The 19,950-nt window shown below is 38.8% G+C and overlaps 1 protein-coding gene across 1 annotated transcript in view; it reads left to right on the top strand.

The window, feature by feature from the left end:
- Nucleotides 1–19,950, top strand: part of mgat4a (alpha-1,3-mannosyl-glycoprotein 4-beta-N-acetylglucosaminyltransferase A) — a 31,626-nt gene that overhangs the window by 2,042 nt on the left and 9,634 nt on the right. Inside the window, exons 2-3 of the mRNA XM_006788289.2 lie at nucleotides 13,447–13,614; nucleotides 14,897–15,037. Of these exons, the coding sequence (XP_006788352.1) occupies nucleotides 13,447–13,614; nucleotides 14,897–15,037 (309 nt within the window). The remainder of the gene's footprint in view (nucleotides 1–13,446; nucleotides 13,615–14,896; nucleotides 15,038–19,950) is intronic.

Raw genomic sequence — 19,950 nt, 5'->3', positions numbered from 1 at the left:
CTGCTCTGTGAGGATATTTCCTCAAACTTGGCAGAAATAGTCTTGTATGCATGGATGAAGTGATTAAATATTTGTGCTCTGACAGAATAAAATAATGAAGTCACAACTTTTTATACCAAAAGGTTACCTTCGATTTGACATAATCATACCCTGCATGAATACGTATCTGGACATTATACAACGGCGTAACTCAGGAAGACAAAGGTAGACTGTAAATAAATGTAGCCTGGGGTGGGCGGTTTAATTTGTTCGAACTTAAAATAAATTTTTGCTTCTCAATTGGCTAAAATAACAGAAAAATACATAGCTTTATTTTAGATAGTTAAAAATAGTTTTAGTTAAAATGACATTTTTCCTTCCCATTATCACCAACTGCGTACATTTAGGTGTTTGTCTGATTGTTGGAGTTTCACTTTTTATTTGTTATTCCAGGATTTTTACTGTACAATGAAAAGTGACTTGAGGCGACCGTTGCTGTGATTTGGTGTTATATAAATAATTAAAATCCCAAATAACTATTTTGAACCTGGTAAATCTGTGATTGCTGCCAATAGTCTTCAATTGTAACACTGAAATTGTGGTAATTGAGTATTTGGTTGTGAGCCAGGTGTGCTTTAGAATTTGTAGCTTCCTTGCAGCAACACTCAAATCTGAAAATTTTTATACTGTTATTGCCACAACTAAGTGTTCACACTGGGCTTTATTTGTGAAGCTTGTAAATACCTGCAAGGAATTTGACTTTTGTGTTACTCACAATAAAATCACTCCCTAATTGTAGACATACAATTAGAACAAGAGAAAAAAGCTCAGCAAAGTTATTTCCGGTGATTGTTCCTGTTTCACACATTTAAATCTTAATATTCCTTTACAGTCAACGTCTGTAATGAAACAGAAAAATACAGATATGAAAATGCAACCTGTCTGGCAAGTTGAGCTGATAGTTCTGTTTTTCCTAGTCTTGTGGTAACGAAATCCAAACATTGCTCAGTATGGAGTTATTATAACATAGATTTGATCTTGTCCTAGAAGGAGAAGAACTGGTGTCACTTAAAACAAAAACCATTAACTTATTGTATTCAGCTCGGCCTTCGTAGTGGCAGTTAAAGCTCTATGCTCAAAACTAGGATCCTGAAACTGACCTGAACTCAGCTGTTGTCAGTTTTATTACAGCGCTTGTGACTTTCTTAGTGTGAAAACATCTTTGTAGATGAGGGCTACACAGACGGATGCAGTAATGCTGCTATTTAAAGAAAAATGCTTTGAGCTGAAAGATCTCAACATGCTAGAGCTTAAAGGATCCCTGTGGAGCATTTGACCTCTGTGCTTTTTTTCTTCTTCTTCTGAGTGGCTCCCTGTTTTTGTTTGTCACATGCACGAGCATGAGTGTGTATGTGCAAGACCTCTCATGCACAGCGTCAAATACAATCCTACCAACAGTGTCACACAGGTCCACTCATCTATGGTTGCAGGAAGATGCCAGGAATGTGCCAACAAAGGCTGGGAAAAACAAGATTGCCAGCTAATAGACGTGCATCTAAACGGATGTTGGTTTCTAAGCTTTATTTGTGCCGTGGTGGTCTGGGGTTTGTGTGTTTGCTTACAGTTTTGTATATGAAACAAGCTCTTCTTTATGCTTTGTTGGCAAATTGTTCTTTAATGTGATTGTGCTTTTATTATTTGGAGCATTCCTTTCCTAAATGCTGTCTTTGTGTTGAAGTTTTGTTTATGTCTGCATATGCTAAGCTACAGCGCAATAACATGATCCTGAAATAGGGGGGAAAAAAGGCATATTTTAAAGAAAATTAGCCGTGACTTTGTTGTTTGTGTGCATCTGTCTCTCGTGTTCTATCTATTGTTAAAAACACCAAACTGTGGGAGTGGGACAGATAAAAGCTATTTAGTTAGAATTAATAAAAATAAATTGTAATTAAAAGCTATACAGCACTTACATGTATACTTAGATTTTTTATTTTTAGAAAGTGATCTAATCACCCAGACTGCCTTTTTCTAACTGTATAATATTTATCAGATCTGTTCCTATAGTGCATTTCATAGTATTAATTCTCCTGATTAGTGTGTGGCTTTTACACGTGTCTTTGGGTATTTTATCTTGTGTTTCACTGGCTCATGGCCTCTGTGCTTTTTCTTATCTTAACCCGTGATGCTTTAGCACAGATTGTTTTTCTGTTTTTTTAATCATATTTTTATATATTTTATATATTATTTATTACTTTGGGAATAAATGGCTTTTACTCTTAACTCTGGCCAATGTGGGCACTTCTAGTGTTGAGCATGAACTCAGGCAGTGAATAATTTTAAAAATGTAAATGTTCAAAACCTCTTTAAGTAAGTGTTTTTCAGTGGACTGGGTTGTATAGATAAATATTTGTAGCTCAAAGAGCAATTTCTTTATTGGAGTAGAAAGATTACCTATCAGTTTTGGGTTTTTTTCTTCCTCTTTTTGTTTTGCATTAACCTTTGCTTCTGATAGCCTGTTCTGTTGCTGGTCACTTGACTGCTGTGAATGAGCACTGTGCCAGTCAGCTGTCCAAACACTCTATGGTGAATGACTCTCCAGAATGTGTACTTCTCTGTCAGTCTCCTTCTTTCCCTAGTGAGAAGCTGCTCTCTACTATCTCTTTGGTTATATCTCAAGTAGATCAAAACAACAAGAACAAGCTAGATAAAGACGAATAATATAGGTGAGCTTTGAGTTGCTCAAACAGTATGGTGAGGTCCTCTCTTTTTGTGTCAAAGAGGAAATGTGTATCCACATTTCTGTGTGTTTCCTCACAATGAGCATGTCATTGTCGTTTGTTATCATAAATGGGTAGGGCTTTGCAAATACATATCATTTCCTTTCCACCCATAGCAAAGTTCACACACATTAATAACAACCTTGTTTGTCATGAACCTTAGATATGATACCATCATTGTGATTGCCCCCACATGTTGCTTTAAACATTTTTTTCCATTTAGTATTTTTTTTCCTTCAGGGATAGTCAAATCAAGGGGCCTTTGTATTCAAAAACGTTACATTTAGGGTGTTTATACAGTTTAATGCAGTTTTAAATACTGTTTGAAGAAAGGAAAATTAAAATCCTACTGATCTCTGTAAATGTTTTAATTAATTCTGCTTGGAATATCTATGGAGGGAAAAAAACAAGTGGTTTTTATAGTCTTTATAACTTTGTCTTGCATTTCATTCCTATTATTCATTCTTGTAGTATGTGACAGCAGTCTCCTTGTGTTAAGACATCACATGAGGAGCTTTAAAAGCCATCTTTCAGAACCACCTGATCAGTGTTGTTCTCTTTGAAGGAAGTTGAGTGTCTTGGCTGCTTTTACACAGTTGAAACTACAAAAATTATGTGTTGCAGATGTTTTAAAAGCACTCAGTGTTTGATACAGTTGTTTAGGACGTAGTCCGTTACTTTGAGACTAGGATAGTGCCAGTTCTGTGCTTATAGTTTCAGCAGATTCGCTCAATCTTCAGTGTCACGCACAAAACACCCTTTAGTTTTGGAAATGTCACTTCCTCCTTGCCTTCCCTGAGTGCATTCCCCTCCCCTCCTCATTGTTTAAAGGCATGACTTCTTCCATCATTGCATCAGTCCAAACACAATGGGACAAAAATAGCTTGTGCTAAAGGAGAAAAAAGCAGGCAGATTCTATAAGGTGGGCTAGCAATGTAGTTTATTAGTTTGATTGGGAGAAGATACGGCTTGGACATTTTGGTTCTTCTTTGTAATATCTGGCTGTGTGTGCAATTGTGTGTGTTTGCTTTTTGGCTTTTGGACTTTGTGAGGTAGGGCAGTCTGCCAGACAAAAGTAGCCTGGAATGAAGAAGAGTATAAAGACTAAATCTTAAAAGAGGGAATAGAAAAGCCTGAGGTGGGCTCTTATTGTGGAGAGAAAGGCAGATAGTGCTGACATAGCAGAGAAACAGTAAGATGCTTTTTTTTTGTGGAAAGTTGAGTGTTTCTTTGGAAGGGGGGGGGGGGGCAAATCAAAATATGTTTTTGATTTGCTCGAACGATATTCGTGATGTGAGAAGGCTTGCTGTTAAAAGGAAGGAGGCAGTTAGATTTGCCGTGTTGTGTTTTGTACACGTTGAGCCATTCAGCTTTTGTAATTTAAGCGTTGCGCTCACCCTCACAAGCACGACTGGAATCCGTTATCACAAGCAAACGAGATCAATAATTTTACTTCGCTTTTTGATTTGTATTGATTAATTTTTAGATGAAGTAAAATACAAAATATGTTCAAACTTAAAAGGTCTTTTGAATGTTGTAATTTTAAAGGACTGCAGTGTTTGCTACAGTCGTCTTGATATCTTTCCACTTCACCCTGTAGTCCACTGATTACTGGTCAGATTACTTTATCAGATGCATTATAATATAAAATACCCACTATCATTTACCGTTGCCAAAGGCGGTGTTTTCAGACTAAATCTTTTGCAGTGCCAAGCTCGTTCAGTTTATTGTCATGTCGACTGTAGCACTGAATCTTAATTACATTTGAGAAGAGGTTCCAGTAAACATTTGCTTGAAAAATGAATTGATTAGATAGCAGAGTGTTTTATGTTAGTCAACTAATCTGTATATCAACATATTCTTTCAGCCCCCCAAAAAGCTTTTAATTGACTCGAAGCTTCAAGTCCCAATGGATATCATTAAAAAATTGATTGGACACGACTCTGAAAGTGGAGTTTCCAAAAAAGAGCGCTAGCCTTGGCTGAATGTGGCCTTACAACAGCCAAGAGGAGGCAGAGGAGTGGAAGTGAGCCGAGTAAGGCTGTGCTCTGAGTTCAACGCTGTCAGACAGCTCGATCTTCCATTAAGAGAAACGACTGGCTGCCAGAGTTTGTCGTGACTTTTAGCACAATGGAGGGAGAATAGTGGGTGGAGGTCAGGAGCAACTATGAGGCCATGGCGAGGAAACAGAATTGAAAATATGGGTGGGAAAGTTGCCAAGGGGGCAAACATTTGTCTGGCTTTTTCAGATACTAATTCCCTACAACTTTTTTTTTTCTTTTAATACTTCATTTTAGTGAGGTGAAATGGGCTGTGGTATTAAAAAAACACACACACCAAAAGGATTAGAGCTGTGCCTTCTTTTTGTCTTCTAACATTTGAAAACTGTTCAGGTAGTATCACTTGCCTACTCAAGGCTTGACTTGCAGTTCTTGTCAGAAAAATACTGGAAAAAATCTATATTACAACTCTGTGTTTGTGTGCCAAGTATTTTTTGTGTGGCTGTGTGTGTGTGTGTGGATGTGCACAAACTGTTTAACCCAAAGACGTTTTAACTGGTTTTAACTAGCGTCACTTGAAAGTAACACCTGTTTGATCTGTTATTACCCTAGTGTATATATAAAAACAGAGCAGACCAGCAACCCACATATCATGCTTAATATGAATGTGGTCAAAACCTAAATACTCATAAGTTGTGCCAACAGTCGGATCGCGTTTGAGCAAAGCCACAAAACTTTGTAATGTTGCCTCTCATGGCATCTGCCTCAGTGGATTTGAATTAAAGCCATCAAAATGAGATTTAAGTGTCGAGTTTTAACTTTATTTCAATGGTATTGACAGAAGTACTGTATTAAGTGTTTAAAAATGTGCTTTCTGTATTGTCCCCAAGTCCTCAAACTAACATTTTAGTATTAGTACATGGCTTGTTTCCCACACTCGTGAGCAAATTCTTTGCCATCAGTGGCTCATGTCTTGAACTTGTGCAAATCACCAGATGTCAGGTTCCCTCCCCTGAGAGAGTATGCCAGGCATCTTATGCTTCTATGTTTTAGCCTAATGTAGGTAACTATGTAAGTAACTATGTATAATCAACACAAAAACACTGGGTCACGAGACCCAGGACCATGACAGGTAACTAGGTAAGGTAAGGTGACTGATTTGGGTATTCATTTGTTTGTACACAAATCATCTTTTGATCCTGTTGACATGCGTATTTGTCATGTAGAAGGAGAGCCGTTAGGTTTGCTTTGACGATTTATCACACTGCTGTATTATCAGACATAGACTGCATGTAATTTACAATTTGACCATATTCAGTTACTGATGGCAACAATTATGCCAGGTTTTAGTGACAATGTTTGTCGTGCTTGACAGTTTAGTTTTCCACTACAACTTCATAATTTATGAACAACTTAAGTGGGATAATGTTATCTTATTGGATAAAACGGGTGTTGACAGTTTAAATTTTAGGGGATAATTTGAAGTTGAATAAAAAGTAATAAATTACAGTAATTGTTATTGCAAAACTCACCGCATCGCTAAACGTTAAAAATTACAGTATTATGGTATTATGAGTGAAGTATTGACTATGTGCACGTTAGCATATGCTACTTCCGGTGCGGAAACTCCTGTGGGGAGCTTTGTTTCCGGTGTCCTATTCGCGCCCTGTTTACGGTCCAAAGCAAGTTAAGCAAATGAATAAATCAAGCGGCAATTTACATTTCTATAGATGTCTCGGGCATTTACCCAATATATCTGTAAATGATGTTCATCGACTTGTCAATATTTATCCCCGCGCCTCAGGGCAAAAGAGAAAAGGGATTCAAATGTTATATTTCTCAGCTGTCCCTAGTTTATCGCGGGTGTTATGTTCTAAAAATAACCAGCGATAGGTGAAATCAAGTAGCCAATTTTATTTTTTGACGGTGCAAAACGTTTCGTGGACATACAGCACTGCACTTCAAAGTCACACTGCTAGCGATCGATGCAGCGATTCTGTACTGTACAGGAGAGACGTCACGGAGGAGATCGTCTGCAGCGATCAGGACGCAGGACACAATGTGACGTAAAAAAAATTAAGCATGCAAACTTGCACTAAAAAATCCAGGAAACAGCGAGGTGAAATGTGAACCGCGTTATAACGAGGGACCGCTGTAATTTTGAAGGTAAGTCACAACATACCCTTCGTAAATACTAATGTATAGAAACCGTTCATTTTTTGTGTGGCTTTTTTCACAGTTCGTTAACATGCTGTGTACGTGTGTACTTGACTAGCTGATATCGACATAACGGGAAACATCTGGTTTGACTATTCTTCACCTGTAGTTTGAATGCTGAACATTTGCCTGTTTAAATCATAAGACCAGTCACTATACAGAGATGTGCTTCTGAATGTGGACGATGTGTCTTCTGCATGCAGTAATGCAGTTCTGCTTGTGTTGAGTGATGTAAACAACTGATCGATCTAAACTCTTTAAACGTCAAAATTGATCATTAGATTTTTTATGACACAACAGTGGTGAGTGTTCCCACTTTCTGCTCTTTGTAACTTAATGCGATCTTTCCATTTTCGAGTTTTGGACATCAATTTTGGAGTATATCTTCGCAGTAGCAATTGACCGCAAAGTAAAGCTACCGGAAATGTACAACCCCACATCCGGTCTCAAACCAGGAAGTTAGCATTTTCTCGTGCACAGGGTCAATTGTGATAATATTGTGTTGTGGGGTGTCTGGTGAGTCCCACCACATCACTGTTCAGATCTGGCTAAGTCCTTTGTCTTGCACACAGCAGCTGCAGTATAGAACCACATGGCTGACAGGTGCACAACTGCAGGGGCTTCATACATGCATAATGCAAGTAGACATGCTTTTCCCAAACTAAACAAGTTTAAAGACTCTTCAGTTTGTTATGGTTGTTGGTTGTATAGCAAAATATTAATGAAAGCTAAAGTGCTTTTAAGGTAAATTAGCAACTGTGTAGAGACTGAATGGCCTGTGGGATGCTGCCCTTGGTTTTGTGGCATATGCGGATTGCCTATAATTGTACGCTGCTCTGTGGTTGGTATGGCACTTGTATACTAATGCTATACTGGTTATTCAGCATTTTGTATTGCATGTAACTTCATAAGGTTTATACTTTCAAGGGAATTTTTGTTTTGTAGGAAGCAGTTCCAATGAAAACAGTTGATGGATGGATCCGTTTTAACAACTTTGGACAAGGCCAGACATGTTCACAATACTGGCAGCACTCCATGTTTAGACCAGGAAGGTGACTAGATAGAGCATGTTGAAGGCAGCCCATTTCGTCTACTTGCTAGCAATACATGCATCTAACTATTGTTAGATGCATGTGCTATATTGTGCTATTTGTACCTCGACACAATCTGTCATCACAGTCTTTGTGCTAGGGAGCCGTTAGTGTTATCCAATCTCAGGTACTGACGTGTCGGGTAAAGGTTGTGATTTTGTATATAAAAATTGTTTCGTTCTGAACATTATTAGCAGGGAAGCTGCTTTTGTACTTTTGCTCCACAACCAGATTTTTTTTTTTCCATTTCATTGGAAAGGGTTATATCTCTAGACTGCAGAAAATAAATCAAAACCATTACTATAGTGGGATATTGTGATATGTGTGTGTGTGGGTTGCACACACATGTGTAACTGTGTTAAATTACCCTTTAAACACAATTTCCTCTTAACAGCTGGTGTAGAATCATCCTCTAGCTGAGCTTGTATTTTGAGCAGAACGATTCACGACAAGCCTTTCAGTATTTCGCGGAGTCAGTTTCCACAGTTTCAAAAGCTCCTTTTATCAGCACAGAGTTTATCCTGTGTATGGATTTCTTGATTATTCCTTTATACATGATTGCTGTTATTAAGTGCTGAACTGGGCTGCTGTGCCTTTCACAGTAAAAATATGCTTTAACAGGTGCATCTACATATAATGCACTGCAGTTCTCGTACTGGTGTGGACATAAACTGGACAGTCTCCTCATCAGCTCTCCTGAATTCGCTGTTGGCAGCATACATCAGCAAGGGAAAATCAGGTCAAGGACAGCATCACTGTGAGGGCTTTTGATGAGCTAATAGACAGGCTGATAAAACTCTTTAACACTGCAGTGAGATCAGGGATGGGTTTTTGAGAAGTGTTTCTTAGCACTAAGATCATTCTTGCCCTCACTTAAACTGATATGTGCAAGAGTTCTCTCTCTTCCTCATGAATTTAGTCAGATGCTTAAATTACTGATGTCAAGATAAGTAACAGCACTGTCACAATAAATTCAACAATTGTCATGTCATGACTGTGACTCGCTAAGTACTGCTAAACATTGTTTCCAAAAGAGAGTTTTGAGTTTTTTAAAAAGAAATATAATGAACTGCAACCTTGATGTAACTACTGATATTCCTTCATTAAACTGTAGTTATTCCTACAGAACCAACCGTATGTTCCCCTTTCTTGTTTAAAAAGGTTTAACATTTTTGCTGCTTGACATTTTCTTTACTTAACTTCTTAAACCCCATGTGGTTTAACGGGATGTTATTTAACCTTCTAGGACCTGGCGTCCACATATGTGGACATCACATTTTGGGTTATTTAGACCAAAATACTCAATTTTGCTCTACAAGGGCCTGATATCCACTTACGAGGACATTATACTGCTACTGTTCTATCGAAATTTTAAACGAATATCCTCATATGTGGCTCTCATTTTTCTTAGAAACAAAAATTAGGTAAAAAAAAAAATCTGGTAATTCTTTGTTTTCACATTTATCAGGTCCGAATCAGCCCAAATATCAAAGAGAAATTAAAAATGCATGCCGTGGAAGAGTTCGGGTCTTAGGAGGTTAAATATAGTTGTCAAAATTTCAGCTTAAAGCTCACAAAAACCATTTCTATGTCCGCCAAACACAGCTAAATAAACAAATAATTAAAGTAGCAGGTAAACAAATTCCACAAATGGGTGTAAACACAAAGCGCCGATTCCCCTGTTCGCTCAACAGCATGCACGCAGACAAACGATGCCGTTGCTCTCTGAGGTTTCATCACGCTCCAATCAAAATAGACTGAACCAACAGCAAAAAGAGACCAACTCTTCACATTTGAAAAAGCGTAACATGAATTCTTTCCTGCCTCAAAATTATTATTATTTTTGCCTTATTTGCTTGTTTACGTACTTGAAGCATCACTCACTAGACTACTGTTGTGTGTAGTGTTGGCCTCCAAAAAGAGAGGCTATTTTCTGTTACCTAAGAAAGTTCAGCTTTCACAGGTGGTGTTAAATTGCAAAATGCCTAGCTACATTATTAAAACCTCTGTAATTTTGCTCTGTTTCACTTCAGCAGCATCAGTCTTTCCACAGTAAATGCCCATGTGTTTATTTGTAGTTTTCTTGAGTTTACTTTGTGTTACTTTAACACAATGGCACCTGCTGTGAAACTTACACCTCTTATGAAGTCTCACAAGTGTTAGCTTTACTTTGATACCAAGATGGTTTACACACTTTGTAATTGCTGAAAAATACTCAATTTTATGGATATCATTTTCCAGTAGATAGACCCTTGGGGCTTAAGAGGACAACTCATCACAGAGCATGGCTGTAGAAATTTGCAGCGCTGTCAGTTTTGGCATGAAGTTTGAAGTCTGAACTGTCTTTTCTCTTTTAATTCATTTTAACACAGGGTCCTTTTTGTGTGTCTGTCTGTGAATGCGAGGGCTTGATTGAGTTAGTTTTAAAGAGTAGTTGCCAAATTTACATACACCTATGATTCATCCAGCATTTCTCATTAATAAATAATATAAACCAAGCAAAGGAATCTAGGATGACAAATCAAGATGATATCTCACAGGAGAGCAACGTATATGGGAACTGGAAAATAGAGAGAGAAGGAGGTGATAAGGATAAGAGAATGAAAGGCCATTAAAAGATACTGAAATATGAAAACAAATTGTATCAAAACAGGAGGCAGGAATAAGAAAACAGAAAAAGGAGATCTTATTTAGTTCTCAGGCAGAGCGTAGCCCTACCCCCACTACCCATGATGCTAGAGAGCAGAGAGGAATAATGAAATTTTATAGCTGTACTCCAGACCCCAGGTAGGTCTAATTATTTAATGCATCTTGTGCACCCTTCCTTCATCCAAAGGCTCTGTAGCATGGTTGTGAAGTATATCAACCATTAACCCTGTAGACCATTTGACCGGTAAAAAAAGTCCTTTCTATAGATCAGGCAACATTTTTGAAGTCGGGGCTAAATTTTCTTTAACAGTAATGAGATGTGTAATGAAATGTCAAGAGGCTTGTATGAAAACTGTCTGGCGTACTTATGCATTACCTACTAGGTAATGTACTTCCAAATAAAAAAAGACTCATAGTTTTACCACCTAATACATCTGTGGATGAATAATCCAGTTAAATAGAAACGTTATCCACACCTTGTCCCCCTTTCTGAGGTATTTGGTGTATCTTTTGTCTGCATTGTGGGATTACAGGTGTGGTTTCACCTCAGCAGACCTGGAGTCCTCCAGTCAAAGAACTGATGTGAAGATGAAAGTCTTGTTTTAGTTTGAAGCTGCCCTATTCAGGAGTATTGGACCAAATGACAGCATCTGTCTGTGTGTCTTAGAGATCAACATTCAGAAGGAACAACATGGTTCTGTGCAACAGAGTAGCCAGGCCAGAGTGGATGGACAATAGCTCAGTGAGAGAGAGCGATAGAAAGGGAAAGATAAAGGCAGGGGTTTTCTTTTTTGTTGAAAGGGCACGCTAAACCTATGAGAAGAAGAAGATCAGAGACTAGCCGACGCACGCACGCACGCACGCACGCACGCACGCACGCACACACACACACACACACACACACACACACAAACATGTTGGGTGTTGCTATCCTTTGACATAATGCTTTCCCTAGCCTCTTCCCCTAACCATCAAAAATGAATGCCTAAATCATAACCCAAAGGTAACCCTGACACCAAAACCACATTTTGAGTCTAAAAAATGCCTTCAAACTTGTGGGGACCTGGATTTTGGTCACCATGAGGCACAAATATAGTCAATTTCAGATTTTTGGTCCCCACCAGGAAAGGAAAAACCGGTACACACACGCGCCAGATATTTTCTTTGTAGCCTCTCTGTAATCTTATAAATTTTGAAACAAAGTAAAGTCTTTACTGCTGCTTATACCAGCTATAGGACTTGCAATGATTGGCATAAATGTCGATTTTAACCAACCAACAGACAACTAAGGCTGTTCGCAGACTGACTAACTTGGTTAACTCTGTTTTTTAGTCTGATTGCACAATAGGAGGCATTTGAGCTAGAGAGAAACCTGAAAGTCAAGCTGGTGCAGAGTAAGCTTTGCACTGTGACTTCTGTATAATGTGGTCTCAGTGCAGTTTGCGGTGGACTCGGAAGTCTTCCTACACACCACTCAACTTCATTTGTTTTCTGAAAGCAAATGGACTGTTGTGTGCTGTTTGTGGGCGGCTCAAGAAGGGATCTGATCGATCACTTTCAGAGATGTTGATGCAAATCCTTTGTTAGTTCTAAAAAAGCAGATGGCAATGTTATCTAAACCAGAACAGTCCCCATAAAATATAATGTAAAAACAGTAAACCTCGAAATACAGACTGTCCTGCTGACAGTCAACCAGAATTTGATTTTCAGACACAGGTCCTGACCGTTTCCTGTTAATGCAAGGGGTCATCACCACAACAGTCCAAGAGCGTTACCTGTCAGTCTGCATTGCATCATGTCATACATACGTCATCTGTAAAATGTCTTTGTGAATCTGAAATTTACCAGAGGTATGGATCACATGAACACAGATTCTGGTTAAAACTTTGAGGCTTTGCCAGTGTTGTATCAAGAATGTTTCTTACAGACAGCTGTTCCCTTTTTCTTTCCACACACACTACTCAAAGTCTGCCCCATGATGAATGATTAGAAAGACAGTTCTGTTCAGCTTTTCGCAGTAAATTACTTCTAAACTTCATGAGTAAGCATGGGGGTATTTCCAGTAATGGCGTGATCATGTGTTGGTCACAGATTTGAAAGCTGGGTTCTTTTGCAAGTTCTTTAGGTCCTTGCACCATCGGAGCAAGCGATTTTCTTCCTGATTTTGTTTTTGCTCTCGTTTTTATTTATTTATTTATTTATTTATTTTTTGTGGTGGTTTTTCCTTCATCTTGAAACTTAAACATGCACCGACCTCTAAACCTGTTTGGTAAACCAATTCAGAAAATGATCAGATTAGATCTGTCTTTGCTGGTCAATTTAAAGGTTTTATGTCTGTAATTATGCACATATTTTCAGTTATTATTAACAAGCTTACCTCCTTGGTATAGAAATAGATGCCTGGGGTTGGCATTTACTCATTTTTAACATCAGTGCAGGTTCTTGCCTAGCTTAGCATTAGCATGTTGTCTGTGCAGATGCTTTCCAAGAGTGGAAGTTGTGTTCTCTTCAAGAACCGGTTTTCGATCCCCATCTTCACTACCTTTAAAAGTTGTACATTAACCTCAGGTTAATGTGCTGTTAATATTTACGATAAGCCTAATTTAAAATCCCACGTCATGTAAAGTAACAGATATCAGCCTTGAGGAATAATGATTAATTCAGTGAAAAATTCATTACATTTCTGTATATTCTCACTTGCTAATGTCTCCTAATTTTTTTCCCTTCATGTAGAGAAGCTGATAGCGTACCAACGGGAGTTCCACGCTTTGAAAGAGCGCCTTCGTGTGGCAGAGCACAGGACGCTGCAGCGTTCGTCGGAGCTCAACAACATTCTCGAGCAGTTCAGACGGGCCATTGCTGAAACTAACAGCAGCAAAGATGCCCTCACAAACTTCTCAGGTAACAGAAACGTGCAAACAGAAGTAACTATTTTTACTCATCAACATCCGGCTGAGCTTTCAGTCATTTGCGTGCAACAGATGTACAAGTGTTTGTGTGTAAAGTCTGGAAAATTTTAATAAAAGTCACCTTTTATCTGCTCTGCATCTTCTGCTTATCGTGTTAAGCTTAAAATATCCTGCCCTTTTAGATGTTATGTGTGATTATTATGACAGTGCTGTGGGAAAGTACCTTTCTTTGTCTAGCTCTAGACTTTTGAATGTCTCCACTCTTCAGGCTAGATTCCTAAAAAAAAAAACCCAGAAATAAAAAAACCCTAAAACTCCTGCTCTTCTTGAGCACCACTAGTGTTAAGCAGGTTGGTGTTGTTCTGGCAACTGAACAAAAATGGGGAATATATTGAATTTTTACGTTAGTGCCACTTTACGCCCAAGCAAAACCAGCTTGTTGGAGTGGCTTAGCATCAGTTTTGACCCCAAGTGACTTTAGATTCATGGGCATGTGTTGGTTTCCTGTCATAAGTTAGTGGAAATTTAATTTCCTCACTGATAGAAAGCTGTTAGACTAAAGTAATGTCAGACTTAAAATAGAAACTGAGTACAACATGTGAAATATTCTGAGATCAGGCTGTACCTTTTCTAAGACGTACTTCATTTGTGAAATTTTCCTTGATCAAATTCAGATAGACAGACTCATCTCTCAAAACCACCAGGTGGGTTTAAAATCTAGGTGGGTGAAAGACAGCAGTCAGACAGAGATTCAATCATGTTGCTTATTTTATTTAGTTAAATAAGTAAGGGAAATTTGTTTTTGAAACACATTTATACATGGAAAAGAATCTGTCCAAAGGTGCTGTACAAAAGAATAAAAAGTGAATAACGTACAAGATTACAAAAGAAAAACGTGGCTTAAATACAAAATAAAACAACATGGTCAACAGATTATGAACCCAAGAATGCCATAAAATACAAGTAGGTCTTTAACCTAGATTTAAAGATGGCAATATTTGGAGAATTTGCAGCTTTGTCAGTAATCCACATCAAAGTCATTTATTCTGAAGAGATGATGCTTCTGTTGCTTTTTTTCAGTCATTAAAGTGATTGTAATGGCAGAGATATGCTATCGAAGATGATCAAAATAAGGGATGACATACTCCCATCTCCCATCAAGAATATCATTGTTACATGATCTGTGTGTAAACAGTTGGGTCATGTCTCTTAAATGTTTCATATAAATGAGGAAGAGCGCTTCACTTAATGTGTTTCTCTGTGCTTGTTTTCAGATGAGACACAGAAACTCCTGAAGGAGTTAGCAAACAGGAAACCTCTTCAGGTGCCAAATATCTACCACCACCTGCCTCATCTCCTCAACAATGAGGGCAGCCTGCACCCCGCAGTGCAGGTTGGTCTTGGCCGCACTGGAGGTGAGAAGTGTATACCCACACTGCAGATTCAGTTTAACGTTCTTAATTTACAAGGCTTTTTGTTTTGTTTTGTTTTTCTCTGCGATGTGCATTGCATGCTTATCCTGCATAAGCACAGCAAACCCTCCAGAGATCCTCATTACACCAGAGAGAAAATCAAGTCTCAACAAGTTTTCACTCTTTGACTAGTTCACAATAAGTACCCATCTGGACTGAGCTATGCAAAACAGTATTTGCACAGTTGGAGATAATTGTATTCCGTGTTTGATTTTTTTTGTAGTCTGACCGTTTAGATTCAAATAATTTCACTTTCACATTACCCTCCTTTGTTCCTCTGACTTATTTCTTCACTTGCTTACACATTTTTCCTGTTTACTTGTATAAGCCACCCGAGCTACTTTATTACATACATTCTGGGTTCTTATGAAAGAGCTTTAGAACAGTGTGATGATAGTAATCAATAAGTATGCCTGTGTGTATCAGCCCTGCCCCCGTGTGTGTCTGTGTGTGTACAAGGCGGATGAGTACATCCTGATGAGTAGGAACTGGAGAATTGTTGTTACTTTTTTACTTTCACTTATCTTTTTACTTTGGTTTTGTAAGTGTGATAGTTGGCCTGAGTGCCAAACAGTTCAAATGATGTTTTCACATTACAGTTAATGGCTGGACAAATTTAGATTTAAGACATTTTAAAGGAAAACAAAACAGGGACAACTCGGAGAAATAGTTTACTTCTCTCTGGCTGCCTGCTTATTTACAGGTCAGTGGTTAAGTAGTGGAAGGTATGGCGGCTCATAAGCACAAAGCTGATGGAATGCTAATAGTACATTAAAACTAAAGCCATATGTTCCTTGATGCTAAGGCTACAGGAGAAAAGTTTAAAGCTGTTTTAATCTGCGTCCTTCGGCTGGTGAGAAGATGACTCTCAAATTCCAAGTGCTGGTCAAATAAAGCACATGTTACATAATAAGGTACTACATTAAAGAAAAAAGTGCAAATTCTGATGTTGCCATCTCTTGGTTGTTACCACTCCATCTGATGTTTCACAGATTGTATATGTTACCTGTATTTCGGCTTTCTTTTAGACATGAGCCTTCCCACTGATAATGCTGAGTTTGTTGCTGCCTACTGTCATCCTGTCACCAGCCTTCCCCTCTAAAGGGCTGTCAGTTGTTTTCACTGGAATGCACAAATGAGCTGGAGGTGTTGCTGCTGGGAAGTAGTCGCTGATCTGTGCGGATGGTGTGTCACAGAGACAAATGACTCCACACACGCTTTCTGCCCTTCCACTAACCATGCATGTCATATGGCATACTTGGCTGGCTGCTGAGGTTTTGTGTCATGATACCAACAATGCCTTTAATGCCCCTTCTTTTCTTAGTTTGTTATTTTTAATCTATCTTAGCTTTTTTTTTTAACTCTTCCTTTTGTTTCTTTGCTACTCTAAGCATATCTGACATTGGGATAATTATAGCTATGAAAATTAGGACATGACACTGAGCGAGGATGAGAGATGAGGATGAGAGAAAGAAACCGTTGAGGGAACCTCTGAGACCTATATGATTGGAGTGAGACCTGCCTGAAATCCCTTCAGACAAAAGTCAACAACAGTGTAACTGTAAAAGGAGCCGTGCCGGGACACACATATGTAGCCTTTAGCAAGTCATCTGCTTGTCATCTTGTGCCGTTACACAATGACTGCTTTGTCCGTTGCTAAGCAACATCAGTTATACACTAGTATTTGCTTCTGCTGACCATCTATTTAACATGTCACAGGCTACACTTGAAGACCTCTTTTCATCCTTTTTTTCCCAGAATGAGAAATTTCTTACAGTGATCTCTGTTGCTGCTCGATTGTTGATCATAGGAAGTTATGTGTTTCTCTTAGCACACACGCTGTTGTTTTCTTCCTCACAACTGGAAAAAACAAAAAGTAAAATAAATTACCTCGAGGGTTAAATGTAACTTGCTTCACAGATCTCTCCGATACTGTTTGACGCTGCCTTGCTTGTCTCTGTAAACTAGGCGTGCATTTTGTATTGGTTCAACAAAATGCTGAACCAATACTAGACAAACCACATCTTTGCATGTTTTATTCTTTGCTCTTTTGCCTGGATCACATTTTCATATAAACCATGTAAAGCGGTGGTAAATATCAAGTCTGTGTTCAGTGGGATCTTAGCTGGGATCGTAGTTCATTATCGTGGCTCAAGAGTTGGCAGTTCGCCTTGTAATCGGAAGGTTGCCAGTTTGAGCCCCGGCTCGGACAGTCTCGGTCGTTGTGTCCTTGGGCAAGACACTTCACCCGTTGCCTACTGGTGGTGGTCAGAGGGCCCGGTGGCGCCAGTGTCCGGTAGCCTATGTCAGTGCGCCCCAGGGTGGCTGTGGCTACAATGTAGCTTGTCATCACCAGTGTGTGAATGTGTGTGTGAATGGGTGGATGACTGGATGTGTAAAGCGCTTTGGGGTCCTTAGGGACTAGTAAAGCGCTTTACAAAATACAGGCCATTTGCCATTTATTTACCATTTCAATAAACAACACAAAACCAATTAATTTCGTGTTAGCTCTAAAGATTTTTAACATCCTGTCATATCTGCTTCAGTCATATCCACTTTCACACCAAGGACTGGGGTTCAGCCAAAGTCCTTCTAAAGAGCACATCCTGTCACTTGGAACGTCTGCAGGCAGTTATTTTGAAGCATTATCTAAATTAGCCGATGAAAAAAAGACAGTTCAGGGCGTGTGCAGATTTTAACCCAAGGCAAGTGTTAAAAAGCTTTTTTTTGTTTTCATCTGTCAGGCTTAGTGGAGACAATGCTATGGCATAGACATGCATGGCTGGCCCTGAAACCGTGCCATTGGTGTTTACTGATCATGCCAATAGAAGCAGCAGGATGAATTGTGAAGTATACAGGGCTATCCTGTCTGCACAGGTTCTTTCAAATGTTGGAAAAGTGATTGGAAGGCGCTTCTCAGTAAATGGATAATGACCCAGTGCATACTACAAAACCAACCCAAGAGTTTCCGTTGCCAAGTCAGTCATCTTATCTCAAACCCAGTATGACATGCTTTTTAGTTACTGAAGCAATAAAGACCTATAAACAAGCACCAATAAAAGGTGGCTGCAGTAAAGGCCTGGCAGAAGATCTTAAGCGAGGAAACAGAGCACTTGGTGATGTCCATGGATTCTAGACTTATTTATTATTATATTTGTATTCTATATGTATCCTCTAAATAAAAAAAGAAGAAAAAGAAGAAAAAAAAGAGGGGAAATGACTGAAATTCCTGAATAGGTCAATTAAACATTTTGGGAAGTTCCTTGAATTAAAGCTTGAAGGCTTCACTTTGTCACATATTGATTGGTTGACTTTAAAGTTCACTATGACAGTGAACAGATGCAAAAGTAGAAAAATTGTGCATTTGTCCAATAAAATATAGACATAAGTGTACATATACCTTTTGTCCCAGACTTGGAGAGTAATGGAACAAATAATGCCTTATTTGTAGATATAGTTGAAGACCTGCTTTTCTTATATGCATGCTCTGTCATACGCGGTCCTTTCACTGCTGTGCCAGAAGCAGACAGAAATGCTTTTTTTCCATGAAGGAGATGAAAGGGTGCCAGAATGATGCGGGCGAGCTGATCAAGGGACATGGGGAGGGGCGATGCTGGAGTCGGGCCTGTTCGTGCTGCACTCGCATGCATTATCACTCATTCACTGTCTGCCATCCTCTCTTATTCTGCCACTCTCTGTCTCTTTTCCTTCCTCCCACATTCTCCTTTCATCCTCGACCTACTTTCTTGGTAGTGGTGGTGGGTGTCGCTATATGACATGGAGCTCCATGTGAAAAACACAAAGCAGAACTGGGACAGATTCTCCACGCTCTGGAGCAGTCTCACTCTGCTCCTCACTTATCCACACCTCAAGTTTGTTTTATGCTTTTGTTGTAGCCCCTCGTGTCCCCACATTGGCTCAGTTAGCATGGTGCTCCCTACAAATACACCCCTGCATACACACAGGTTCATGCACACAACATGACGTGCACTTCAGTCATAATTTTTTCTAAGAGATCTCTTGTAACTTTCATGAGCACTGTAGCTCTCTGGGAGCTCCCAGAGAGCTCTGGGATGTTTTCCTCTTGGACATCGTTGTACATCTTATGTAAAATGCCTCAAACCTCCTTTATGTGTGAATCTGGGATTTAAATACAACATATGCAATATAGACATAGAAAGCTGAACATAAAAAAGGGGGCATACAGATGAATAGCCATTTTCGTGCTGCTGTCTTCACTAATTTTCCTCAGCAGGAAAGCAGGAAAACACAAATTGTGTGTCAGATAACCAGCCTGATTACTTTCACACCAGTGTGGGCTTGCTGTACACTTTCAGCTCACTCATTTTCTCATTATCGTGTTCTCCAGAAAAGGTGATTCTTGTGTCCTTCAAAGTAAAATAAAATGCTTTCAGTCTGGTGTAGATATCGGCAAATATCTCGATAATAAAAAAATAACCCTGTGCAATATCAGCCATAAAGAGGTCATACAATTAAATTTCCTAATGATCTTAATGTTGTTAAGATATTAATAACAAATGTTAATAAATGTTTTAACGATCTAATTAATGTTGAACAGCTAAATGTAATGTTAGTTGATGTCATTTCTATTGTGGATGTCACGTCTCCTTCTAATTGAGGGCTTACTTAGCTTCATAATTTGTGACTGGTGTTTGTTTCTTTGTTTGTTTTTAATCTTCTCCCAGCATATGTAGTAAATTAACTGATGACAGTTTAGGTTGGCTGCCATATATTAACAGACTGGGTTTACCAGCTTATCAAAATGTGAAATTTTGTTTTTATATTACCATAACTATAACTTTTAGATTATTCATATAAAGCAAAACCTTAGAATA

The sequence above is a fragment of the Neolamprologus brichardi genome, chromosome 16, assembly GCF_056152115.1.
Source record: "Neolamprologus brichardi isolate AB-2024 chromosome 16, ASM5615211v1, whole genome shotgun sequence".
NCBI lineage: Eukaryota > Metazoa > Chordata > Actinopteri > Cichliformes > Cichlidae > Neolamprologus > Neolamprologus brichardi.
Note: the sequence above shows the minus strand (reverse complement) of the source record. Positions and strands in the feature narration are given on the sequence as shown.